This window comes from Oncorhynchus tshawytscha, linkage group LG08 (assembly GCF_018296145.1).
Source record: "Oncorhynchus tshawytscha isolate Ot180627B linkage group LG08, Otsh_v2.0, whole genome shotgun sequence".
Classification (NCBI taxonomy): domain Eukaryota; kingdom Metazoa; phylum Chordata; class Actinopteri; order Salmoniformes; family Salmonidae; genus Oncorhynchus; species Oncorhynchus tshawytscha.
This window is the reverse complement of record NC_056436.1, coordinates 25,296,155-25,324,135: the sequence shown is the minus strand read 5'-3', so window position 1 is coordinate 25,324,135 and position 27,981 is coordinate 25,296,155. Positions and strand designations below refer to the sequence as shown.

General features: G+C 41.0%; 1 protein-coding gene across 19 annotated transcripts in view; it reads right to left on the bottom strand.

Annotated features, from left to right (window-relative positions):
* LOC112246873 (transmembrane protein KIAA1109 homolog) overlaps positions 1–24,469 on the bottom strand; it is an 88,692-nt gene extending 64,223 nt beyond the window's left edge. For all 19 annotated transcript variants that reach the window (XM_024415455.1, XM_024415457.1, XM_024415464.1 and 16 more), the window contains exons 1-15: positions 24,327–24,469; positions 8,828–8,957; positions 8,310–8,426; positions 8,013–8,091; positions 7,848–7,912; positions 7,444–7,700; positions 7,143–7,336; positions 6,940–7,019; positions 6,673–6,820; positions 6,388–6,544; positions 6,180–6,258; positions 5,258–5,349; positions 4,824–4,941; positions 248–403; positions 25–122 (exon numbers count right to left, since the gene is read on the bottom strand). In XM_024415455.1, the coding sequence (XP_024271223.1) occupies positions 25–122; positions 248–403; positions 4,824–4,941; positions 5,258–5,349; positions 6,180–6,258; positions 6,388–6,544; positions 6,673–6,820; positions 6,940–7,019; positions 7,143–7,336; positions 7,444–7,700; positions 7,848–7,912; positions 8,013–8,091; positions 8,310–8,426; positions 8,828–8,924 (1,737 nt within the window). In that variant the 5' untranslated portion in view covers positions 8,925–8,957; positions 24,327–24,469. The remainder of the gene's footprint in view (positions 1–24; positions 123–247; positions 404–4,823; positions 4,942–5,257; positions 5,350–6,179; positions 6,259–6,387; positions 6,545–6,672; positions 6,821–6,939; positions 7,020–7,142; positions 7,337–7,443; positions 7,701–7,847; positions 7,913–8,012; positions 8,092–8,309; positions 8,427–8,827; positions 8,958–24,326) is intronic.
* Positions 24,470–27,981: the final 3,512 nt, after the last annotated feature.

The window sequence follows — 27,981 nt, the reverse complement described above, 5'->3', positions numbered from 1 at the left end:
TCCCATCTGCTATTAACTACTCACCCTCAGACAGAACTTTGTATTACAGGTGGTAGGGACATACTCAATAAAAGGCAATGTGAAATCAATGATCAGAGTCTCCCCACAAGCAGCCAGGTACACTGAAAGACAAAGGGATAATATCAAAAGTGCAGCCAAAGTGTAAACATTCACTAAATGAACTATTTTGTTTACTCCTTGCGAATTATTGAGTTTGTTCATCATTGAATTCCAACAGCTCTCTCACCATTCTCCTGTTGCTTGGTGGAGCAGTCGATCCAGTTGTGCTGGTTGGCAGCCCAGATCATCTCAAACTGATGGAAGAGGACCTTGAACTTCCAGGCGTAAGGGACAAATGAGTAGATATCTGGGGCGCTGTCGCTGGCCCAGTCCCCGATCAGGTCTGGACATGGACAGAAACAAACCAAATACATGACGTTAAAGGGATAACCCACCATAGAAATGATGGTATGGGCATACTGATTCTATATATTTAAGTAATAAGGAATTCCTCAACCACGCTTACAAATTGGGGAAGACAAACATTCTATCCCATTGACCCCTATTATTAAAAAAAGCTAACTTGGCTGTAGATTTTTTGTTATACAGAAATAACAGAACTTGCTTATTTTTATTTAATTTAAGTAGGCAAGACAGTTAAGAAAAAATTATTATTTACAATGACAGCCTACCCCAGCCAAACCCGGACAACGCTGGGCCAATTGTGCACCACCCTATGAAACAACCAATCACCGGCAGGATGTGATACAGTCTGGATTTGAACCAGGGACTGTAGTGACGCCTCTTGCATTGAGATGCAGTGCCTTAGACCGCTGCGCCACTCGGGAGCTCTGATAAGCTGCTGTGTTGTTCAATGTACATGTAACCAGGTCAAAAATCTCTACCTACAGTTTGTAATGTTTCTAAGTAGGTAAATAGAGCCTGCAAGAAGAGCCATGTGGCTTCAGGCTACCCGGCATATGTGGGAGAGTGGGAAATGTGGGGACTCAGTGTCCAATAATCCTACACATAGCTGTGTGTGTAAAATATTTAATCACATGTATGACATTTAACTTAATTTGGATAGTCCTTTTGTAACTCCGCTCACTACTTGTAGCTATATAGTCTGTTTGTAACGCCACTCACTACTTATAGCTGTATAGTCCATTTGTAACTCCACTCACTACTTGTAGCTGTATAGACTGTTTGTTCGTGTTGTTGGTCTTGGCATGAGGAAAGCCCCACAATATTTCACTTTTCTAAGTAGTTAGAACTTTTTGTTGTTGTTGCTTTGAGCAAAATGGGTAACTTAGGTAACCACAGGTTGTTTTCCCCACAGGTGTGCAGGGCCGCAACTTCTATCCAATACCGACTGGGACTGTACTGGTCTAGAACACATCCATCGGTCTGTATCGTCATAACAAAGTATATATACATGTTGTTCAAATGTACTCAAAGTGCGCTGCCAAATTAATATCCTTTCTTCCTTCAAATACCATGGCGCAAATCGTTTTTTTCTCCTCCGTCTCCCTGCACGCAGGGCCCTTGCACGTTGCCAGAGCAACCTGACACACAGCTTTGAGCTAGAAACGCAATCTCTACCAGGTTGAACATGGTGAGATTGTAACTCCTAAATTGATAGTGCAGTTTGCTTCAGGGATTTTACAACTACTTCACATGCTGATATTGACTGGTATTATTGTGTGTAGCTACGTTTTCTAGCTAGCTACCTACCTACCTAGTTAGCCAGCCAGCCACCCTTTCTAGAGAGAGAATTTGCATTGAGGTTTTTGTCGTCGACTCTGCAGATTTACACAATATTTACTTTGCTCCCTAACTTATTATAACCTTGAAATGGAAAACATTTTCACAACATACAGTGGGGCAAAAAAGTATTTAGTCAGCCACCAATTGTGCAAGTTCTCCCACTTAAAAAGATGAGAGAGGCCTGTAATTTTCATCATAGGTACACTTCAACTATGACAGACAAAATGAGAAAAAAAATCCAGAAAATCACATTGTAGGATTTTTAATGAATTTATTTGCAAATTATGGTGGAAAATAAGTATTGTGCAGTGCATGTCAGAGCAAAAACCACGCCATAAGGTTGAAGGAATTGTCCGTAGAGCTCCAAAACAGGATTGTGTTGAGGCACAGATCTGAGGAAGGTTACTAAAACAATCCTGCCACATTGAAGGTCCCCAAAAACACAGCGGCCTCCATCATTCTTAAATGGAAGAAGTTTGGAACCATCAAGACTCTTCCTAGAGCTGACCACCCGGCCAAACTGAGCAATCGGGGGAGAAGGTCCTTGGTCAGGGAGGTGACCAAGAACCCGATGGTCACTGACAAAGCTCTAGAGTTCATCTGTAGAGATGGGAGAACCTTCCAGAAGGACAACTATCTTTGCAGCCCTCCACCAATCAGGCCTTTATGGTAGTGGCCAGACGGAAGCCACTTCTCAGTAAAATGCACATATCCTTCAGGTGCTAAAAGCCATCTGAAGTAGAGGTCGACCGATTATGATTTTTCAACGCCAATACCGATTACTGGGAGGACCAAAAAAAAGCCGATACTGATTAAATCGGCCGATTTATAAAAAATAAAAGTATTTGTAATAATGACAATTACAACAATACTGAATGAACACTTATTTTAACTTAATATAATACATCAATAAAATCAATTTAGCCCCAAATAAAATGAAACATGTTCAATTTGGTTTAAATAATGCAAAAACAAAGTGTTGGAGAAGTAAAAGTGTAATATGTGCCATGTAAAAAAGCATGCCATGTAAAAAAACGTCTAAGTTCCTTGCTCAGAACATGAGAACATATGAAAGCTGGGGGTTCCTTTTAACAGGAGTCTTCAATATTCCCAGGTAAAAAGTTTTAGGTTGTAGATATTATAGGAATTATAGGACAATTTCTCTTTATACAATTTATATTTCATATACCTTTGACTATTGGATGTTCTTATAGGCACTTTAGTATTGCCAGTGTAACAGTATAGCTTCCATCCCTCTCCTCGCCCCTACCTGGGCTCGAACCAGGAACACAACGACAACAGCCACCCTCGAAGCAGGACCTCAGACAACGGTTCACAGGACAACAACCCTAATCACACAGCCAAGACAACAAAGGACTGGCTTTAGAACAAGTCTCAGAATGTCCTTGAGTGGCCCAGCCAGAGCCCGGACTTGAACCCAATCGAACATCTCTGGAGTGACCTGAAAATAGCTGTGCCGCGACAATCCCCATCCAACCTGACACAGCTTGACAGGATATGCAGAGAACAATGGGAGAAACTCCCCAACTACAGGTGTGCCAAGCTTTTAGCGTCATACCCAAGAAGACTCAAGGCTGTTATCGCTGCCAAGGTGCTTCAACAAAGTACTGAGTAAAGGGTCTGAATACTTATGTAAATGTGATGTTTCAGTTCTAAATTCTAAAATATATTTAGATTTGTTTAACATTGTTTTGTTACTATATGATTCCATAAGTGTTATTTCATAGTTTTGAAGTCTTCACTATTATTCTACAATGCAAAAAATAGTAAAAATAATGAAAAAACCTGGAAGTTCTCAATGGGATTAAGGTCTGGTGAGCTTCCTGGCCATGGACCCAAAATATTGATGTTTTGTTCCCCGAGACACATAGTTATCACTTTTGCATTATGGCAAGGTGCCCCATCATGCTGGAAAAGGCATTGTTCGTCACCAAACTGTTCCTGGATGGTTGGGAGAAGTTGCCCTCGGAGGATGTGTTGGTACCATTCTTTATTCATGGCTGTGTTCTTAGGCAAATTTGTGAGTGAGCCCACTGAGAAGCAACCCCACACATGAATGGTCTCAGGATGCTTTACTGTTGGCATGACACAGGACTGATGGTAGCTCTCACCTTGTCTTCTCCGGACAAGTTTTTTTCCGGATGCCCCAAACAATCGGAAATGGGATTCAGAGAAAATGACTTTATCCCAGTCCTCAGCAGTCCAATCCCTGTACCTTTTGCAGAATATCAGTCTGTCCCTGATATTTTTCCTAGAGAAAAGTGGCTTCTTTGCTGCCCTTCGTGACACCAGGCCATCCTCCAAAAGTATTCGCCTCACTGTGCGTACAGATGCACTCACACCTGCCTGCTGCCATTCTTGAGCAAGCTCTGTACTGGTGGTGCCCCGATCCCGCAGCTCAATCAACTTCAGGAGACGGTCCTGGCGCTTCCTGGACTTTCTTTGGTGCCCTGTAGCATTCTTCACAACAATTGAACCGCCCTCCTTGAAGTTCTTGATGATCCGATAACTGGTTGATTTAGGTGCAATCTTACTGGCAGCAATATCCTTGCCTGTAAAGCCCTTTTTGTGCAAAGCAATGATGACGGCACATGTTTCCTTGCAGGCAACCATGGTTGACAGAGGAAGAACAATGATTCCAAGCACCACCCTCCTTTTGAAGCTTCCAGTCTGTTATTCGAACTCAATCAGCATGACAGAGTGATCTCCAGCCTTGTCCTCGTCAACACTCACACCAGTGTTAACGAGAGAATCACTGACATGATGTCAGCTGGTCCTTTTATGGCAGGGCTGAAATGCAGTGGAAATGTTTTTTGGGGGGATTCAGTTCATTTGCATGGCAAAGAGGGACTTTGCAATTAATTGCAATTCAACTGATCACTATTCATAACATTCTGGAGTATATGCAAATTGCCATCATACAAACTGAGGCAGCAGACATTGTGAAAATTAATATGTGTCATTCTCAAAACTTTTGGCCACGACTATGTGTAGAATACATTTGTCTATAGACTGAGAGGAAAGGGTGGTCTTACCTGTGAAGAAGTTCTTCTGGGCGTAAATGAAGTGATAGGTGGCCTTGTACACCTCTATCTCACAGTTCCAGGACTGGGGCATGTTCCATACACAGGGATAGCTGGCAATCACATGGAACTGAGGGGACATGTAAAGGTAATAGTTTTTTGGATGGGCTGTGTCTGATTTATTTTCTTACTGTCCTTTTTTTAACATTTATGAATGTGTTATTAAATGTGTTTCTATGGGCTATAGTCGTAAAGGCCACATTTTTGTATATACTTTTTTATACCCAAAGGGGTCCTAAAATTCTAAATCAAATAGTGAAATGATACATGGTATGAATTTGAATCCCAAAAATCACTCTGTTGCAGTACAAAACTTGTATTGGAAATTCAGGCTATGGCTTGTGGTAGAATAGGACCCCTACATATTCCTATTGTACAGTACTTACAGCCAGCATCTCAGCCTCCAGTAGGGTCCTGTACTGCATGCTGGTGGTGGTGTCAACATGGAGCAGCTGACCTTTGATTGTGGGAGAGTAGCCTGGGGAGAGAGAGAGAAGAGAACGAATGCTCACAGACAGTCCAAGTTTCAACTTTATTGATGGTAATATTGATTAATGAGTCAGAATTAATGCATGCTTTCACGGCATCCCTCCTCTGTCTTACCCTGTAACCATAGACCTAATGACTAGTGGTGTGCCGAGTAGTCGGATAAAACAAGAATTGTAACAGATATGGGCAATTGTCCTGATACGATTATGATCCAAGTATTTTTTGTTATTATCCGTGATCGGAAAGTAAGTCATTTTCGGGTGCCAGCGAGCATCTTTCAATCAAATACAAGGTGCTATGTGGTCTAAATAACTCAACTGGCTAGTTTTCCTGTCTGTAAAGAGAAGGGCGGGCTCTACGTTGATTCTGCTGCTCTGATTGAATAGAGCGAAGCTGTATTTCACCCGACCACTTCTACTTGCATGTTTCGGTTTGATAATTTATTGATGCTGCCTTCTGTTAGCCTCCTATGGGTAGGACATTTGCTCAAGCTATCAATGTGCAGCATAGTATCTAACAAGGAGGCTGAGGGTAGGGAGAAAAGATGACTGAGTGACAGCAAACTGCCTTCTGCAAGTTGAGGTCAGACACACACACTGCTCCTAATCTGCAGTTTATTTTGCAGGGAGATTGGTATTTTGACTACATCTATCTAGGCATATTTAAACAATTATGTGTTTTCAGATCACGAATATCATCCGATCCTAATAGCAACTGTTAATTATGGATACGATTACGAATATGGTCAGGTCGGCACACCCCTACTAAAGACACACACTTTCTTCTAACCTCAGTTGTTTCTCTTAGTGTCCCACTCACCAGACTCCCCCACAGTCATGGGGATATTCACTTCCAGATAAGAGCCTGCTCCGACATTCACGTGGACAGCATTGGTTTCCTAAAAGAAAAAAAATCAACAGAGCACATAATGTGAGAAACACATGATCCCATTGTGGAATGGATTATAATAGTTTAGAGCTATTTAGATCTGCCAGGAGAGAGAGTGAGAAGCCTGGTCTCCTAGTACCCTGTTTTTGGTGAAGAGCAGGTCTATTGTGGCATCTGCGATGATGTTCATGCGTAGCTCAAAGGCTAGGATCTGTCTGGGTTTGCCAGGCTGAGCCACCTCCGTAACACCCAAGGACTGGTAGTCTGCCGGGAGGAAGAACTTCCACAGGCAGTCCCTGCATACAGAAATATAAATATTAGTAATTATATTCCTATGGTCTCTGCACACAGGAGGGAATGCTGTTGTGTCTGGTGAATTGCCAATTATGTTTTATGTAGTAGAATAGTTAGTTTGTGTGTGAACCTCTGCCTGTCTGCCCAGGGTCCATAGTTGAAGTCAGTTCCTTTTCCACAGACTATGTCCAAACCCCAGCAGGGAGGTAGATCTTGCAGTTTGGTGCCCTCTCCACACAGCTCTGGATCCCCACTCTCCTGCTCCTCTGGGACCAGGCCTGACAATACACATACAAGAATATGAATTACTAATGACTTTACATGTATAAAAAAACAACTATTCAGGACTTTTTCGATCCTGGCAAACAGACCAGAATTCTACACAATATGGTCGTACCTGGTTCATCCTGGTAATAGTAGATGTCCACGTCATTAGACTGCATGACCACAAATCCTTCTCCCATCAGTCTGGGCGGCCTATGGAGGACAACAGAGGTTGTATTCTTTTGGATTAAGAGGCTAGGTTTCAGGGTCGATGGTCAGCTCACTTATCGTTCAGCGGGCCTATGTAATGGGGTTTAGGGTCAAAGGTCAACTTACTCGTCGTTCTGCATGCCCAGGTAGCGTGGGCTGGGTACGAGCATGACGCGGACATTCTCTAGAGAGCCCTTGACGATGTGCATGTATTGGTCCAGGTGGCTGGAGGGGGGTTTGGTGGCATAGGTCAGGAAGGCATCCTCAAAATTCACACATATCGTCTGTGGGAGGTGGTGGTTCCCAAATGCTAAGCGACCCTGGAGAAATCCACACGATACAATGATGAGAATTAAACATAAGTGCACTTTCAGATAACCTAGCGTGTGTGATGTCTCAGATGTAGCTAAGCTAACGGGAAACTTACTGTGCTGATGTTGACTTTGATGACGGGGATGAGGGATCTCCAAGATGACGACGGGTCAGGAGTCTCTGCTTTGATGTTAACACTGTCCAGGCTCTTTTCTCGTTCCTCTCTTCCCCTCTCCTCGTCTTTTTTGAGAGGTATGAGGGTGGGGTCCAACCCGAAGGTCTCCTGTAGCCGTGCGTAGAGGTCTGTGCGGTTGTAAACGTGGAACTCAAATCCATTTACTGTCACGTAGAGCCTGGTCTCAGCCTTGGGGTCTGGAGAAGAGAAGAACAAGATCTGTAACTTTGATATGATGGTCAAGAAGAGTACAAGCCATTTGAGTTATTGCGGCCTCCCACCACTCCTACACCTATGGACTTGTTTCCCATATCAAAACAATGTGTCTTGAACAATCCACTGACCGTGCTGTTTCTGCTTAGGGTTATACATTTTCCACCAGCGGAATATAAGGAAACCATCTTGTATTCTGTAACACAAAATACATTGAAGGTAGAATAAAAATAGTATTAGAATATAAGCATGTATTGTACAGAGAGTAGAATACATAACACTGTAAAAGTAAGCACCTGATGGACATGTCTTCGTTGATGAAGTACACATCTCTGAACATGACCTTCCCCGACAGCACCGAGAAGGAGAAGGAGCCTGTGGAGAGGGAGAGGACAGACAGTCAGACAGTGATGCTAAAACTGATGCAAGTAGGTCACAGATTCACACTGAATTTCAGACACGCAAACATTAGATTCTTCACACTGAATTCCATAAATAAGGCACCTGGTAGCCAAGTCTGAGTCTGCAAATCTCTGGCAAGGTTCATAATTCACGCATCTGCAAGCTTGTTTCATTACATTATTTACACTCACCAATGTGAATGTAGCCATTCTTGTAGAGTCTGTTGATGATGAGGGTTAAGATGAGGCCAATGTTACGGGAGTTGTAGTAGGTCAGGTAGATGATCCATCCACAGGACAGAATGGTGGCTGGAAGAGAAAACAGAGCACAGTTAGTTAGTGTCATTGATGTCCCACCATCCTTAGTTCTGGAGGAAATGTTTGGTACTGTCGTAACGACTTCATTAAGGTTGTCACAACAGTGACACAATAGCTGGTCCACGTCCTGCCATGACTCAAGTGAAAGATGGGTTACCATTAAGAATGGAATTACACCCCTGGTTACCACTGACTCAGAGGGTTTAAACTATGTCTCATATTGTTATGATAGTGTTAAATGAGGCTTCACTCCTGTATACTCGGAGTTAAGTGCTCCCCATTCATCAACTCCAATTTGAGAAATGGGTGCGATTCACTGCAGCCAGCCCTCTCTCTAACTCAGGTGTTTTTCCACCAGCACTCTTAGTCTAGAAAATTTCGTCAACACTTACCCACAAGTAGCCACACAAAATTGGAGTCATGCTTGGTGAGGAAATCATCTAAGTCTCCAAAACTAGGGAAGGTGCTGTCGTTGGCTTTGGCATCCATGACTACAGCTGCGGCTCAGTATGACAACCAGCACTGAAACAGACCAAATGGTATCATAAGATGAGTTTACTGATTATCCCAGCAGAAAGCCAAATAACTCAGTGTTTCAAAATCAATTACTCTGGGAAAACGCCAGACATAACACATTTCTCTTCTAGCACTAACGCAGATTCTACTAGTCAATTAATCATCAAATGCCTTTGCTTGGTTGAATTAGGTGTGCTGCTACAAAAATGAACAAACGTGTGCAATAGCTGAGGGACCCTGAGTAACGGATTGAAAAAGCCTAACTAGTTGCCAACATTGTTAAAAGAATTGCATGACATGTTAGTAAAGGGTCATTCCATTTGATTTCAATCACTTTTTGAATGGACCACTTTTGATTTGAATTAAACTTTCATACTTATTTGCTTATGGTAGAAATGGTCAGAAAGTGACTTTTTGGACTTCAATGCAAAAACATTTTAGGAGATAGAGGTGCTCAGGTGACCCATTTTGCATACACCACCCTGCCATGAGACATCCCAGGACTTCTTCACTGGAAAAGATATACAGTTGAGTGTGATGTGATTTAAAAGCTTACAAGCAGGGTTGTCAAACTATTTTATTATTAAAATGTTTTATCCTTTAATTAAAAAAAAAAATTTTTTTTACAAAAGGTAAAATCCAAATGTTTTCATTTTCACATTATGTTGTAGTTTGACTAGAGTTGGGTGGTATCCCGATTGTCATACCATTTCTGTACTATATGGTATTACCGGAAGTGCACACAAGGGGCGCTATTTCTAAAATAATATGTATGGTTTTCTTGGACGCACAAAATAATTTAGGCAACAGGGATCTTGATCCAGGAGCGGATTGAATGTCTCTAGTCTGTGTACCAGTCTTCTTAGCTAACATTCCACTCCATGTCATTGCCAAACACTGGCCTTTAGGCAATCTCAACGTTCAATATGCAGCTGGATTTACGACAGAGTTGCTCATTGGTTGTTGGAAATTACATAAACATTTTCCAGGACAACACATACAGGCTGAAAAATAGAATTAGAAATTATAACAAAGTCAAAAACAAACATTTAGCTGTTAGCTAGGCAAGGTGTTGTATTTTGAGGCTTAAAATCAAAGCAGAGGTTTTGTGGTTGGATTTGCAATATGTATTTAGTTTGAGAACTTAGACATGAGATAGCAACTTTTGACAGACTGGTATTGTCTGGACAAAAAAAACAAAATGTTTGCTTAGCAATTGGTTACAAACGTGTTCTGTTGAGAAAAAAAAAGTATAGATTCCAAATATTTGGATAATTGTTGTGAATGAAGGATAGCTGTGAGGGCTATCGAATCAGAATCAACTCCTCTGTCCTCCTCGAGCTAATTAAGGATAGAATGTTCATATTTGAAGATGGCAGAAAGGCCAGTCTCTTTGGCAATGGCAAGGAGTGCAATATTAGCTAAAGAAACTGGTACTCAGGCTAGAATGTTTGCTGTAACCAAGAAGCTTGATCTAGACATATAGCCACTTAGCTAGCAAGTTAACAAACCAAATGCATAGCTGGAGCCCTGAGCTGGATTTAATTTATTTGATTTAGATTTCTCATAGTTATACTTAAGTCACTGCTTATAACTAACTATGGGTTAAACACAGACCCCCACGAGGTCGTGATTTTCAAATATACCATTTATACCAAGTTATCGCCCAAGCCTAAATTTGACCCTATTTTACATATTCTGAGGTGCTTGTTTTATGCCCGCCATCAGTTGAGACACAGCATACTCTTGAATACAGGGTAGGTGTAGGGCTGTGGCAATCACGAAATTTCATCAGCCGGTGATTGTCAAGCAAATAACTGACGGTCTTAACTAACATAAACACATAATCTCCTGGCTTCCATTGATGCAGACCTTTGGAACATCTACATTTTAAAGTCTAATAAATCCATGTAATCTAGTCTACACCATCACAATAAATGCATTATTTATTTTAGGACAGGTCTAAAGGAACATGTCAAGAAAATGTAGTCTATATTTCAGAAGAACAGAATAGCATACTCTGAGTTGTCCTTATGTTAGGCCCTGAGCTGGCTATGCCAAATGGCTAGGGGCTACACTAGTTCATTTAGCAGAAAAGATTTGCTTAGAATTCCATGGCGTCATTTTATGGTATGAAGAAACCAATTGAACAAAGCTGAATAAAATAAAGGATATTTTCTCCAAACGATTTGAGGGAGTGCGCACATGCAGGTATTCTGTGTTGAGCGGTTTACAAAGAAACAGGTACTGAACAGGTATGTGCTTGATTTAGCATTAGTAATGTAACTTTATTTGTGATACAAACATTGGGCTATACGTTTTGATTTTTAATACATTGTAAGGCTGCATGATGCAACTAATGATGATTTGTTTTTTGCGCAGGCTGTACACACTTCATCAGTCACTCATTCACAATTTGACAAGCACTTGATAATGCCTTGAGTTTCATGGCGGCATCCCCCTTGTGTGGTCATAATGCACCATAAAAAAATCCATGCCTTTAGTGGCCAGTGGCCGTTGTGCCCTTCACCCTGAGCGCTGCACACTCAATAACGTGATCGGGTCTTTCTCACAGGCTACAAGTGAAGACAGACTCATCGGGAATGCAAATGCATGCGTCCTTATCCAATTCAGAGGTGCATATTGAAGATATTGGAAGAACTGTCCACATTTACTTTTCGTCAGCCAACAAGATGAGTAGGCCTAACAAACATCAAAAGCATTAGCCCATGTCACTCTACTATCCCCCATAGTACAAAGGTTGACTTACTCCATTCTATGCGAGAAATAAATATTACAAACATAGTCTGGGATAGTTGTGGGATGCGATAGAGCCCAAATTAATACAACCACTAGCACTAAAAAAACATTTTTTTAAGCAATTTGGCCGACGCAACAGATCAGAACGTTTAGCCTAAAATATTGATAGCCTAATAATTTATTTATTCACATTATAAGCACAGCAATGCACAAATGGTAGTAGGCTATATGCACAAATGTTCCATTACCAGGAAAACACCATCATCAAAAGTGACCGCAAATGCAATTATGCATGCATTGCTTGTATTATAAAGGTGCATTTTAATGGTGAAAATGATCTTCCCCAAACTTCAAACTCACACGCTGCTTATGTATGCCAGTTAGGCTCTACACCCCTTGTAAAGCGGATTAATGTGCTTAAGAAGTTATTTGGCCACTTTAGTTGATACAAACCGTATCAAAATATATAGGCCTATGGGCAAGGCCACATGAAGTGTGAGACTTTGATTTGAAAAATTTGCTAAAAAAAAGTATTTGTTTCTTTTTCTGGGGATCATTCACAAGCAACAATACATAATTCACAAGCTAATATTGTCACCCATCAGATCCACCTTATTTTTACATACACTAAATAATAAACTCAGCAAAAAAAGAAAACGTCCTCTCGCTGTCAACTGCGTTTATTTTCAGCAAACTTAACATGTGTAAATATTTGTATGAACATAACAAGATTCAACAACAGACATAACCTGAACAAGTTCCACAGACATGTGGTTTCATGCATGTTAACATAAGAAGCGTCCTCCCTAAGTTTGCTTTATTCACCGCTTTAGCACATTCTGCCAACCCGGACGTCTTAGCTGTGTCTGAATCCTCGCTTAGGAAGACCACCAAAACCCCTGATATTTGTACCAAAACAATTCTAGCTTTTACTTCTAAAAATTCACCTTTCCAGAAACAAGTCTCTCACCGTTGCAGGTTGCTATAGACCACCCTCTGCCCCCAGCTGTGCCCCGGGCACCATATGTGAATTGATTGCCCCCCCCACCTATCCTCTGAGCTCGTGCTGTTTGGTGACCTAAATTGGGACATGCTTAACACCCCAGCCATCCTACAATCTAAGCTTGATGCCCTCAATCTCACACAAATTATCAATTAACCTACCAGGTACAACCCCAAATCTGTAAACACATGCACCCTCACAGATATCATCCTAACGAACCCGCCTTCCAAATACACCTCTGCTGTTTTCAACCAAGATCTCAGCGATCACTGCTTCATTGCCTGCATCCGTAATGGGTCTTCGGTCAAACGACCACCCCTCATCACTGTCAAATGCTCCCTAAAACACTTCAGCGAACAGGCCTTTCTAATCGACCTGGCCAGGGTATCCTGGAATGACATTGACCTCATACTGTCAGTAGAGGATGCCTGGTTATTCTTTAAAAGTGCCTTCCTCACCATCTTAAATAAGCATGCTCCATTAAAAAAAAAATGTAGAACAAGGAATAGATATAGCCCTTGGTTCACTCCAGACCTGTCTGCCCTTGACCAGCACAAAAACATCCTGTGGCGTTCTGCAATAGCATTGAATAGCCCCCATGATATGCAACTTTTCAGGGAAGTTAGGAACCAATATACACAGTCGGTTAGGAAAGCAAAGGCTAGCTTTTTCAAACAGAAATTTGCATCCTGTAGTACAAACTCAAGTTCTGGGACACTGAAGTCCATGGAGAATAAGAGCACCTCCTCCCAGCTGCCCACTGCACTGAGGCTAGGAAACACTGTCACTACTGATAAATCCACAATAATTGAGAATTTCAATAAGCATTTTTCTACAGCTGGCCATGCTTTCCACCTGGCTACCCCTACCCTGGTCAACAGCCCTGCACTCCCCACAGCAACTCGCCAAACCTCCCCCACTTCTCCTTCACCCAAATCCAGATAGCTGATGTTCTGAAAGAGCTGCAAAATCTGGACCGATACAAATCAGCTGGGCACCTACAAATCAGCTGGGCTAGACAATCTGGACCCTCTCATTCTAAAATTATCTGCCAAAATTGTTGCAACCCCTATTACTAGCCTTTTCAACCTCTCATATCATCTGAGATTCCCATAGATTGTAAAGCTGCCGCAGTCATCCCCCTCTTCAAAGGGGGAGACACTTGTTGTGTATTTACTATCATTAAATTGAAGACTTATAGTTTTTATCAAAGATTCTCTGTAATTAGTATTATGCGATCAACTGATTAATCATGTAACTGTAATTAACTAGGAATTCGGGGCACCAAGGAAAAATATTCAGATTACAAGGTTATAATTTCCTAATATAACCTTTCAGATATTTTCATATCTGATCCATAGTCTTCTGATTAATGAATTATTTACTTTACCTCACGTTAGTCTCATTCCAAAAGTCGTAAATTGTTGGTTATCTGCACGAATCCAGTCTTCACTATGAGTCATCCATACATCAATTGTCTTAAATAATTGATTTATTCCTAACTAATTCACAGAAATGCACAAACAAACAAGGTAAATGTGGTTACAAGAGATGATAGGAGCATGTGACCTAGTGGGCTAAACCGGCGGCTTATTAGACAAAAGGGGAAGTGGGGGTCAACTAAGAAGTCACTACAGAGTGATAATTATAACAATTGAAATGCTAATCCTTTGCACATGGATGCTCACTCATTCGGGAACAATTGCAATCAATATATATATTTACGCTCAGTGTGTCGTCTTGATCGCTGGTGAAAAGTTGTTTATTTTGTAGAATTGTCTGTCTCTCTCCATCTTGTGGTTAAAATGGATAGTTCAGTGACATTCGTTTCGTTATAGAATGGATGTTTCAGCGGTTGCCGGTCTTCGCATTCAATGATACCGAATTCCTAGCTGCAGACTAGTAATTCATATCAAAGACTTGTTCTTATTCTGTCGGTATCGATAGTCTAAGAGTTTAACCACGTGGTATGGTTAAAAGATTCAGCAATGGTCTACAACCTTTGTCCTCTCCGAATGGAGAAAAACATGGTCTGCTGATGATTTCTCAAAGTTGGATTTTATTCAGAATTGCAGAAAAGGGGCTGTCCCAGGATGCCTGACCCTAACTGGGCTCAGGGGCGGTCCTCTGATTTAGTTCAAATCAAAAGGGAATTGTATTTTCCTTCATTAAACAGTCCAAAATCATATTACACAATTTTACAAACAGTATTATACTCACTCATCTTATACAACAATTAGATGTAAACCTCATATCTGAGGCCAAGAGCTTCCCCAAGTTGTAACAAACGGAACAGTTCGCAGCTGGATTCTTCACCGATCTTTTATACTTTCTCCTAAACATGAAATTTGTTCGTACCTCAAGTTCTGTGAGGTGAGAAAAATTCCTTTGTGCTTTATGAAAATTTACTCTGCCTCTTATACTATGTGGCAGGATCTTCTCAGGAATTTACGACCTCTCTCGGACCACAGCAGCCTAGTTGAAGGAGGCAAGGTGGAGGCAGTGAGAGGGGAATGGGGCTTGCTATACCCAAAGAGGGCAATGTCATGACACACTCTAGACCCAAACTGCTACCTTTATCTATCCTACCCTGCCTTTCTAAGGTCTTTGAAAGCCTAGTTAACAAACAGATTACCGACCATTTCGAATCTCACCGTACCTTCTCCGCTATGCAATCTGGTTTCAGAGCTGGTCATGGGTGCAACTCAGCCACGCTCAAGGTCCTAAACGATATAACCTCCATCAATAAGAGACATTACAGTGCAGCCATATTCATCGACCTGGCTAAGGCTTTCGACTCTGTCAATCACAACATTATTATTGGCAGACTCAACAGCCTTGGTTCCTCAAATGATTGCCTCGCTTGGTTCACCAACTACTTCTCCGATAGAGTTCAGTGTGTCAAATTGGAGGGACTGTTGTCCGGACCTCTGGCAGTCTCTATGGGGCTGCCACAGGGTTCAATTCTTGGGCTGACTCTCTTCTCTGTATATACCGTGGGGCAAAAAAGTATTTAGTCAGCCACCAATTGTGCAAGTTCTCCCAACTCAAAAGATGAGAACTGTAATTTTCATCATAGGTACACTTCAACTATGACAGACAAAATGAGAAAAAAAAATCCAGAAAATCACATTGTAGGATTTTTAATGAATTTATTTGCAAATTATGGTGGAAAATAAGTATTTGGTCACCTACAAACAAGCAAGATTTCTGGCTCTCACAGACCTGTAACTTCTTCTTTAAGAGGCTCCTCTGTCCGCCACTCGTTACCGGTATTAATGGCACCTGTTTGAACTTGTTATCAGTATAAAAGACACCTGTCCACAACCTCAAACAGTCACGCTCCAAACTCCACTATGGCCAAGACCAAAGAGCTGTCAAAGGACACCAGAAACAAAATTGTAGACCTGCACCAGGCTGGGAAGACTGAATCTGCAATAGGTAAGCAGCTTGGTTTGAAGAAATCAACTGTGGGAGCTATTATTAGGAAATGGAAGACATACAAGACCACTGATAATCTCCCTCGATCTGGGGCTCCACGCAAGATCTCACCTGTGGGTGAACCAAACGGGGGGACCTAGTGAATGAACTGCAGAGAGCTGGGACCAAAGTAACAAAGCCTACCATCAGTAACACACTACGCCGCCAGGGACTCCTGCTTAAGCCAGTACATGTCCAGGCCCGTCTGAAGTTTGCTAGAGACCATTTGGATGATCCAGAAGAAGATTGGGAGAATGTCATATGGTCAGATGAAACCAAAATAGAACTTTTTGGTAAAAACTCAACTCGTCGTGTTTGGAGGACAAAGAATGCCGAGTTGCATCCAAAGAACACCATACCTACTGTGAAGCATGGGGGTGGAAACATCATGCTTTGGGGCTGTTTTTCTGCAAAGGGACCAGGACGACTGATCCGTGTAAAGGAAATAATGAATGGGGCCATGTATCGTGAGATTTTGAGTGAAAACCTCCTTCCATCAGCAAGGGCATTGAAGATGAAACGTGGCTGGGTCTTTCAGCATGACAATGATCCCAAACACACCGCCCGGGCAACGAAGGAGTGGCTTCGTAAGAAGCATTTCAAGGTCCTGGAGTGGCCTAGCCAGTCTCTAGATCTCAACCCCATAGAAAATCTTTGGAGGGAGTTGAAAGTCCATGTTGCCCAGCAACAGCCCCAAAGCATCACTGCTCTAGAGGAGATCTGCATGGAGGAATGGGCCAAAATACCAGCAACCGTGTGTAAAAACCTTGTGAAGACTTACAGAAAATGTTTGACCTCTGTTATATACCCTTTGTTGGCAATGAAAAAGTATTGAGAAACTTTTGTTATTGACCAAATACTTATTTTCCACCATAATTTGCAAATAAATTCATTAAAAAGCCTACAATGTGATTTTCTGGATATTTTTTTCTCATTTTGTCTGTCATAGTGTAAGTGTACCTATGATGGAAATTACAGGCCTCATCTTTTTAAGTGGGAGAACTTGCACAATTGGTGGCTGACTAAATACTTTTTTGCCCCACTGTATTACTGATGTCGCTCTCACTGCTGGTGATTCTCTGATCCACCTCTTTGCAGACGACAGCATTCTGTATACCTTTGGCCCTTCTTTGGACGCTGTGTTAACTAACCTCCAGATGAGCTTCAATGCCATACAACTATCCTTCTGTGGTCTCCAACTGCTCTTAAAACGCTAGTAAAAACTAAATGCATGCTCTTCAACCGATCGTTGCCCGCACCTGCCCACCCGTCCAGCATCACTACTCTGGACGGTTCTGACTTAGAATATGTGGACGACTACAAATACCTAGGTGTCTGGTTAGACTAAACTCTCCTTCCAGACTCACATTAAACATCTCCAATCCAAAATTAAATCTAGAATCGGCTTCCTACTTCGCAACAAAACATCCTTCACTCATGCTGCCAACATACCCTCGTAAAACTGACCATCCTACTGATCCTTGACTTCGGCGATGTCATTTACAAAATAGCCTCCAACACTCTACTCAACAAATTGGATGCAGTCTATCACAGTGCCATCCGTTTTGTCACCAAAGCCCCATATACTACCCACCACTGCGACCTGTAAGTCCTCGTTGGCTGGCCCTCGCTTCATACTCGTCTCCAAACACACTGGCTCCAGGTCATCTACAAGTCTCTGCTAGCTAAAGCCCCAACTTATTTCAGCTCACTGGTCACCATAGCAGCACCCACCCGTAGCACACGCTCCAGCAGGTACATCTCACTGGTCACCCCCAAAGCCAATTCTTCCGTTGGCTGCCTCTCCTTCCAGTTCTCTGCTGCCAATGACTGGAATGAACTGCAAAAATCTCTGAAGCTGGAGACTCTTACGTCCCTCACTAGCTTTAAATCACCAGCTGTCAGAACAGCTCACAGATCACTGCACCTGTACATAGCTAATCTGTAAATAGCCCATCCAACTACCTCATCCGCATTTATTTATCTTGCTCCTTTGCACCCCAGTATCTCTACTTGCACATTCATATTCTGCACATCTACCATTACAGACTTTAATTGCTATATTGTAATTACTTCGCCACCATGGCCTATTTATTGCCTTACCCCTCTTATCCTACCTCATTTGCACATGCTGTATATAGATTTTCTACTGTATTATTGATTGTATATGTTTGTTTATTCCATGTCATTCCAACTCTGTGTTGTTGTATGTGTCAAACTGCTTTGCTTTATCTTGGCCAGGTCGCAGTTGCAAATGAGAACTTGTTCTCAATTAGCCTACCTGGTTTAATAAAGGTGAAATAAAATAAATAAATAAATGTGACTAACAGAAATGGAATAATGTGTCCCTGAACAAAGGTGGGGTCAAAATCAAAAGTAACAGTCAGTATCTGGTGTGGCCACCAGCTGCATTAAGTACTGCAGTGCATCTCCTCCTCACGGACTGCACCAGATTTGCCAGTTCTTGCTGTGAGATGTTACCCTACTCTTCCACCAAGGCACCTGCAAGTTCCCGGACATTTCTGGGGGGAAATGGCCCTAGCCCTCACCCTCCGATCCAACAGGTCCCAGACGTGCTCAATGGGATTGAGATCTGGGCTCTTGGTGGCCATGGCAGAACACTGACATTCCTGCCTTGCAGGAAATCAAGCACAGAATGAGCAGTATGGCTGGTGGCATTGTCATGCTGGAGGGTCATGTCAAGAAGAGCATGCAGGAAGGGTACCACATGAGGGAGGAGGTCGTCTTCCCTGTAATGCACAACATTGAGATTGCCTGCAATGACAACAAGCTCAGTCCGATGTGACACACCGCCCCAGACCATGACGGACCCTCAACCTCCAAATCTATCCCGCTCCAGAGTACAGGCCTCGGTGTAACGCTCATTCTTTGGACGATAAACGCAAATCTGACCATCACCCCTGGTGAGACAAAACCGCGATTCGTCAGTGAAGAGCACTTTTTGCTAGTCCTGTCTGGTCCAGCGACGGTAGGTTTGTGCCCATAGGCGACGTTGTTGCCGGTGATGTCTGGTGAGGACCTGGCTTACAACAGGCCCACAAGCCCTCAGTCCAGCCTCTCTCAGCCTATTGTGGACAGTCTGAGCACTGATGGAGGGATTGTGCGTTCCTGGTGTAATTCGGGCATTTGTTGTTGCCATCCTGTTCCTGTGCAGGTGCTGTTACACGTGGTCTGCCACTGCAAGGATGATCAGCTGTCCGTCCTGTCTCCCTGTAGCGCTGTCTTAGGCGTCTCACAGTATGGACATTGCAATTTATTGCCCTGGCCACGTCTGCAGTCCCCATGCCTCCTTGCAGCATGCATAAGGCACATTCACGCAGATGAGCAGGGACCCTGGGCATCTTTCTTTTGGTATTTTTCAGAGCCAGTAGAAAGGTCTCTTTAGTGTCCTAAGTTTTCATAACTGTGACCTTAATTCTCTACTGTCTTTAAGCTGTTAGTGTCTTAACAATCGTTCCACAGGAGCATGTTCATTAATTGTTTATGGTTCATTGAACGTGCATGTGAAATAGTGTTTAAACCCTTTACATTGAAGATCTGTGAAGTTATTTGGATTTTTACAAATTATCTTTGAAAGACACGGTCCTAAAAAAGGGGTGTTTCTTTTTTCCCCTGAGTTTATATATGTGTGAAATTTGTTTTGATTTAGAATGGACCGTTATCATGCACCTGTATCGAAACAGGGGCATCGGGGAAAAAATACATCATCTATGCACTTAAATAACAAATAGAGGACGAGGTAGGCTATACTCCTGTTGTAAATATAAGCAACTTGCTTAATATTAGGAAAGTTGAAAAATAAATATAGTAGGCCTAGCCTATAGAAAGCTGATTCTCCTCTTTTTAGTAGAGGCCATCACTCTGTTCTCACCAATTGCAAAGCCTATAGAAATGTTGTGCAACATAAGCTCGTGGGCTCTCATGAAGTGTTTAATTCGATTTTCTATTACATTTGCATTGATGTCAGAGTGATTAGAGGGACAATAGAGTGCTGAGTACCAGGTAGTTAGCAAGTTTAGTAGGCTACTAATGAGCATCAGCAGCATCAGAGATTGGAGAGAGCCTAATTAACGTGATTAAGCGGTCATGTGGAATTTGACTGCCTTCATGACTCAAGACCGCCGGTGTGGCAGTAATACAGTCACAGCAACAGCCCTAGGTGAGTGTCATTTCAATCATAGAAATATAATTCATTTTGTGGACATATCCCTTCAGAATACTGCAATTTAACTGGTCCATCATTTAAATATAATTGTAATTATAAATTTTACTTCCAATTACTACCACAAAGGTGGCTGCCGGTCCATCCACCATAGAATGTCAACTTAATAGAAATGTCTATTAATTTATATTTATGATTTCAATAAGTTATTATTCTACACTGTTCAACCAATCCAGTAAATTCCCACCATTTACACTCATGGGAATTGGCCTACATTGATAAGGATAAATTCAAATCTTTCTTACATTAGAAATATGAAATGCATAACCATTGTAGCAATTGGAAGGGAACAGTTGAGATAATGGTGAAATTATTAGACCAAAGGTGAGTACGACAGTTCACCTGACAAGACTGAATACAAACATTACACTGTTGATTTTATGTGCATTTTACATTTACTGTACTTTTCCGCATTTGTTGATAACGAAATCTAAAAATACTCTGAATTCAGTAACATGATAGGACCATTCCTGGAAAAAGTGAAGTAGCTGCAACATAAGACTAAAACATTAGAAGAGTTTAAGTGAGAGGACTAACATGTGTCTCCAAGTGGCCACACACCTCTTCAAAGTACACAGTTCCTAAGCAATTTGAATGCACTTTTATGACTCAAAGAAGAGTCTTCAACTATAAGGTACTCCCCCCCCCCTTTTTTTTTACTCTCCTAGCTGTAGCACTATAGCAAGGACACTTGTATTTGTTTAGTCTGGAACACAACCCTGCTTACCCGCCATCACACAATTACTGTCGTTCTTTACTCAATACAAAAACAGCCAATTATAAATCACAATCCAGAGAAGGTGGGCATGATTTGAAAGCTTGTTTTATTGCCAACATGACTAGCTACGTTATAAAATACAAGCTTACAGTGTTAAGCTTTCACAAGGCAATTCAACTTTTTTTATTTTTTCGCATAGAAAGGAGTCATGAGTGCATTCATGAGCATATGCCGCAGCTCATTTTCTTCACAATAAACAAACATATGCTCATTCTGTTCAGAACAACCCCAGGGTATGAAAACGTAATCTTGTAACTGTACATCAAAACAGAGATCACAAATGTTGACACTGTGTATGACATGAGTTTTATGATTTGGAAATGTTTAATGTACATTTGGACTCGCGGGTGTTTGGCTTACTTGTATGAGATCAAAGCGTTAATTATTATAATCCTCAACATCTGATCTTTCAAAATACATCAAGTCAGCTTAATTTACAGCATTTCCCTCACCCAAAACAAAACATTTGCAAAAGTTGCACAATTACTAGGAGGGATGGAGGAAACTTCTTGTCACGCGGTGCTCAAGTTCCTAACAGCTGTCAGTCAAACCCCATAATGCACTGTGAAGTGAAGAGCCAGAACGTTGATGTCATGTACAGCATGTTACTGTACAGCCATTACGTTCCAATTTAGGTGTTTACTAATGCCCAAATCTACCATTTTCAACCCGTATACGAGTGTAAAGAGTTAAAATCCAAAAGTGGAAGTAGCGTCATAGGCTCCCTTTCATTCCCCTGAAAACCAGAACATACAGTTGCTGGGGACTCAGCTGAGGCTAAGTTACAACAAATTCAAAAATGAAAAGAATCTGAGTTTAAATGCTTTTAGATAATTGATGTGAACGCGGCAATTAGCAGTTGAAACAATTACAAAAGTGTCCTCACCACTGTTAAGGTAAAAAGCTGAGGGATTGGGCTGGAGAAATCTAACCATTCAGATTCATAGACAGAGCTATGGATGCAAGGACTGACCATCCATGATAACAAAATTATTAGTTTTAACCATGTTTTGATGGTATACAGTGTTTGTTTACATTTACTTTGTTTACAAGCATTGGAGTAAAACAAGCTTATATTTTGGGTTCATGAGACATTCATAAGAAGTTATTTTCATAAATCAATGAATACATCATTCATATATAATTTTAAAAATGTAGCAAATGCAGATTGACCCTTTAAAAAAAGGTAAAAATATTTTATATATTTTTTAAACTCTAGAAATTACAAAATAGTTTGACAACCCGGTTTGTAAGCTTTTAAATGATAATCAAACTCAACCGTTTATATTTTCCAGTGTTGAAGACATGGATGTCTCATGATAGGGTGGTGTGTGCAAAATAGTTCAACTTTGTTCTCCTAAATGTTTTGGCATTCAGGACCAAAAAGTTACTTTCTGACCTCTTCTACCATGGGCAAATATATATAAAAAGTTTTGTTCAAGAAGTGTTTGAAATCAGATGAAACGACCCTAAAATGACCAGACATAGCCTAGTCTGCAGCCCTTGTGGTTCAGGCGTAAGCTTGCTCTCCAACAATACTTGAAGAGTATTGTTTAACTTGGACACTTCCAAGTATTGATTGAATGGGGCCCAGTTTCTCAGGCAGGTAATGTTGAGTGGGGCAAGAGTGAAATCTCTTAGCTACCTGTGTGTGAGTAAGGCTCAATGCACAAGCATGGTGTGGTAGTAGTCCAGTTGTTATGCAGAAAAAGAGGTCAGTAGTTGTGAACACACACAAGCAAATCCCTACCTAATCCACCTTAGATCATGCTGTGTAGAAGGGGGGGTGGGGAATGCACGGGACATAAGCACTGCCGTTCATAAACACTCCTGTGTGTGTGTATTAGTCCGGTTGTGTGAAACCAGAACTGTGAATCAGGCTTGTCTGATGAAGCGACAGTTTTTCCTGAAGGTTCAGAGTGATCGTACGCCTAAAGTGATACGAAACATGCCATGGTAGTAGATTATGAGCAACAGTTATGACAAGAATAGAATACTATCTAGGTCCTGCCAGGCACACTATCTGGAAATCTACCTTTACAACCTAGGACATCACGTGACAATGTTATTTCCTTGTGTCGGTGAGGCTCATCATGTTGGCCCAGTATGCTTAAGCAGTGTCATACAGACAGCAAGTCATCTCACACAGACAGCAAGAGGATTCATTCTTTGAATCTTTCAAGGCATGCTCAGACATGTTGCAGGAGAAAATTGGATGTTTGATAACAGCACAATCAGTGAAGCAACCATAATGACAAATAGTTTTGTACTAACTAGCCGCGTGATAGTCATACATTTGAGTATTTCTATTTGTTTGCAAGTTAGGTAGGAAGTTAGTTGGAGGCAAGCTAGCTTCATCAGCCAGCTAGATAAGTGGCTTTCAGAACAACAAGTGAACCTTGCACTCTCGCTAGTGCAGCGTATCCCAAACTCGATCCCTAGGACCCAAAAGGGGTGCACGTTTTGGTATTTGCCCAAGTACTACACAGCCGATTCAAATATTGAAATCATCGAGCTTTGATTATTTGAATCAACTCTGTTGTGCTCAGGCAAAAAAACTAAACGTGGTAAGTTACCCAGGACCGAATTGGGTTCGTTTAACCTTGCACTAGCGACTTATTTCGTCACCATTTTCATGGATTGCAATAAATACAGCTAGCTGCTGTTCACGACCATGTTTAGCCTGTGACCCCCAGATCGATAGTATTTAACGACCAGGTGAAGGCCCCCCGGCTAACCCGTGATGAATGTTCTGAAAACGTATTTACTTAGTTAGCTAGTAGCTAATGTTAGCTATATTTGTTTGTTGTGGGCACGAGCGTTAGCTTGTACGGCCTTCCGCAAACAATTCATTTGAGATTTGCAGTATTCTCAGGTCATTAACTTAAACTATGAACAAAACGCATAAATATGGGGAAATTTGATGTAAACCGACAGACAATTGCTGCGCCACGTCTGCCTCGTAACATTTTTGACAGCCGTGGTTCCCCACCGCTTCAGGTAAGATAATGACGTTAGCTAGCTACTGTAGTATGTTACAACAGGCCGCACCCAACGACTTGGTATTCTTTATCCTTATAGAAAGTCTAAGGACAAAAAGAGAACACAAACCTTAATACGTTGTATGACATTAGATTTCATTTTTGCGCCAATTCTTCGGGATTTACTATTCCTTTGTTCTTTTAGACATCCTTAGCAGCTCTACAAAATATCTGCATGGCAGCAAACTAGTTGACAGTTCTTCCTCTCGCAGACACCAAACCCAACATTCGACCAATGGGTAAATCGTGGGCGATAAATCAACCAATTGAGACAAGGGATTTGACAAAGTACAACCCACTTTGAAAATTGATATTAATTTCAGCGTATCAACTGTAATGTTTTTATTATTATGCACGACCTGAGTACTATCTAATGCAGGGTTTCCCAACTGGCGGCCCACGAACCGAATTTGCCCCGTGGGTCGTTTTATTTGTCCCGCCGTGTAAGCGCAAAATAAATAAAAATACAACTTTTGTGGAATATCATTTTTGGATATAATACTGTAAAAACCCCAGAATCAGCTCCAATTTATTTTTAAATTAGGACTTATGTTCCCAAATAGCCCTAGGCATAAGAGGCATGTGATTGTATATAAATAATAATTGATTGGATTTTTATATAAAAATCCAAAAAGTGCTCTATATATAGCACTTTTCTACCAGCTGAGGTACTCAAATTGCTTTACATAGTAGGGGGAAACTCCCCTCATCCACCATCACAATGTGTAGCACACACTTAAGTGATGCATGGCAATCATTTTTGTTCCAGAACGCTCACCATACATCAGGTGGCGAGGTAAGGAGTGATATATGTCATTTAGGAATGAGGGGGATGATTAGGTGGCTAGGTTGGAAATTTAGTCATGAGACCAGGGTGGACACCCCAATATTGTAGTGGCGGGTATAATCAGGTATAACCGCTTATTTTTCAGTGTAGCCACTGATACTTATCAAAGTAGTGAAGGTATACGCGTATCAATCAATAGGGCTGATAGAACATATCGGAATGTTTAGCTTAACATGTTGATAAACTATTATGTCTTAATTAGTCGCAGAAATGTACACACGGCAGTAGGTCTAAGCGTCAACGTTCCAAAATGCAATTTGCGGGAAAATACCGTTCTAAAATTCGCACCGCACATGCAAGTGGTTTCATGGACAGAGATGGAAATGTCCGTTAGAAAGAGGGGGGATTTAAAGATGCAACAACTATCATGGGTTGCTAATATGATTAGGATAATGCCGTTGGCTGCTAGACAATGAAATAAAGTTGAAATTAAACCAATAGAACAGGGGAACGCAAAAAAATAATTTCCTCCACGTTTCTATGGTGGGATTTTGGCTATAGGCTATTTTGAATCTAGTTGATGATCCCTGATCTAATGCGTTTATGTATGAAATGTTTGAACTATACCCACTTCTCCAGGCACCCCTACTCTTACAATAAGTGCCATGGGATTTTGAATGACCTGTCAGGACACCTGTTTTAACGTCCCATCTGAAAGACGGCACCCTAAGCAAGGCAATGTCCTCAAATGTAATCAAAGTTTGAAATTGTTTTAGTCAAATATTACATGTTTAGGCTTCTTGCGTTCAATCTGGCCCCCCAGCTATCTGATCAAGAAAAAATTGTCCCGCGGCTGATTCTAGTTGATGAACCCTGATCTAATGCGATTATGTATGAAATGTTTGATCTTATAATCAATGTCTTTTTACATTGTCTTATATAATGTACTGTTTACAGCACATTTGGAAAGTATTCAGACCCCTTGACCTTTTTCACATTTTGTTAAATTATAGCCTTATTCTAAAATTTGATTAAATTAATGTTTTTCCTCAATCTACACACAATACCCCCTAATAAGTGAAACAGGTTAAACATTTTTGCAAATGTATTAAAAATAAAAAGGATGCCTTATTTACATAAGTAAAATCATTTAGACATCGTTTCTATGCACATTCTGTAAGACCAGTAAATGTGTAAACTAATTTTAGTAAATATGCATACCATTTTGTATTGACACATTTATTTATCATCATCATGGATGCATTGACAAATGTTAGAATAACATTTGAACACTGCATCAGCATGAAGGCCAGTGGGGTGAACAATATTAAGGTTTCATTGGCATACACCATAAACCACATCTGCCAATGAAAGTTTGTGAGAAAATAAGTTAAGGCCACCTGAGTCAAAGTTGATGAGTCAAAGATGCTATACGATAAAGATGCATTTAGAATCATGTCATCAAATGGCAACAATATGATAACAAGTATGGTTAGACATGATACCGATATGATCTGGTGTATCACATTATACCTCATAAGTTAAGTTAATAATTCATTCTATACACATCAAGATGTACATGTGAAAAACAATTACTAAAAATAACCTGTCTTGTCAACAATCAGCATGCATGTTCAGACCTACAGTACATATCCATAATTGCAATGTGCTCAAATTCAAGACTACAGACCATATCCCATGCAAATGGTTCATTATAACAAAACCAGAGGGTGTGTTGACCATACGTGCATCAGATGAAATTGTCCCTCTTGTAATTATCATTTTGCCAACCTAAAGCTCTACAATTGGCTACCATGTAAGCGTGAAGTATTGGCACTGAAAAGGGCAATTATGGTTCATAACCTAGACATGGCTGTTCTAGTCTGTCAGTCAACAGAAAGACTACATTAACTCTAGATTTCCTACATATAATTAAACATGTTGTACAATCAGTGTGCTAACATTGATATGAAAGGTATCCAAACATTCAAGTTTCATAAATAAAGAAGTCCCGCCAAGTGCTCGTTGTACCACACAGACACTGAAGACACCAGACTCACGCTTTCAATAAGACATTGAGTGTTTGGACTTTTAAATGGGACAGAGATCCTCCAAAAATTCAACATCTGAAATGTGGACCTTTGGAAATTCTGTATTGTTTTTGCACATTTCAAACACTGTTTAGTGGACAGAAAATTTCTCCCTAATAAAAGGCAGCTTTTGGACAAATCACATGTAAATGTCTTAACTATCACATCTTGAAATGGGTAAGTTTTATTAGTCGTATGTACAGGATACGCATGGTATACGTCAAGGTTATTATAGTTTTGTAATTTAATGTTATTTCTATTGTTTTTTATTTGAAATTCAGTTTAGTTTGTTAGATCAGACTTGGTTGACTAGTTTTTCTTTAGTTTGTTTGATAAAAACAGGAGCCATGTGTGTTGTGGGTCTATAGTTAGTTTTGGGGGGCGGGGGTGGGGCAGTAATACATAACGTGATAGGCCTAACATCTTTATATCACAATGGCTTCAGTGAGAGCATGGGCAGCACCATGGAGGCCACCTCCATATTGAAATAGTACATTTTCTTCTTAACAAGTAAACTTAATTGGCTGATCCCACCCGATGACCCGGCTATCATGACTCCAACCGGTTCATCAAGAGGGATCAAGTCTATGGCCCAGGACCGAGATTTGGAAACCCTACACTAGAGGACTCCATACAACTCCCATGTCCAGGAGATAGGTTTAAATTATAAATCAATCCTAATGTGACTTTGATTTAAAAGGATAGACACCAAGACTGGTGCAAGAATTATGGTGGAAGGAAACTCTTGCCCATGTTAACACAAATCCAATGCTTTTTTAAATTTAGCAGCAGATATAAGAATCAAGTACCTTTACCTGACAGAAAGGAAAAAACAAATGAAGTCATGG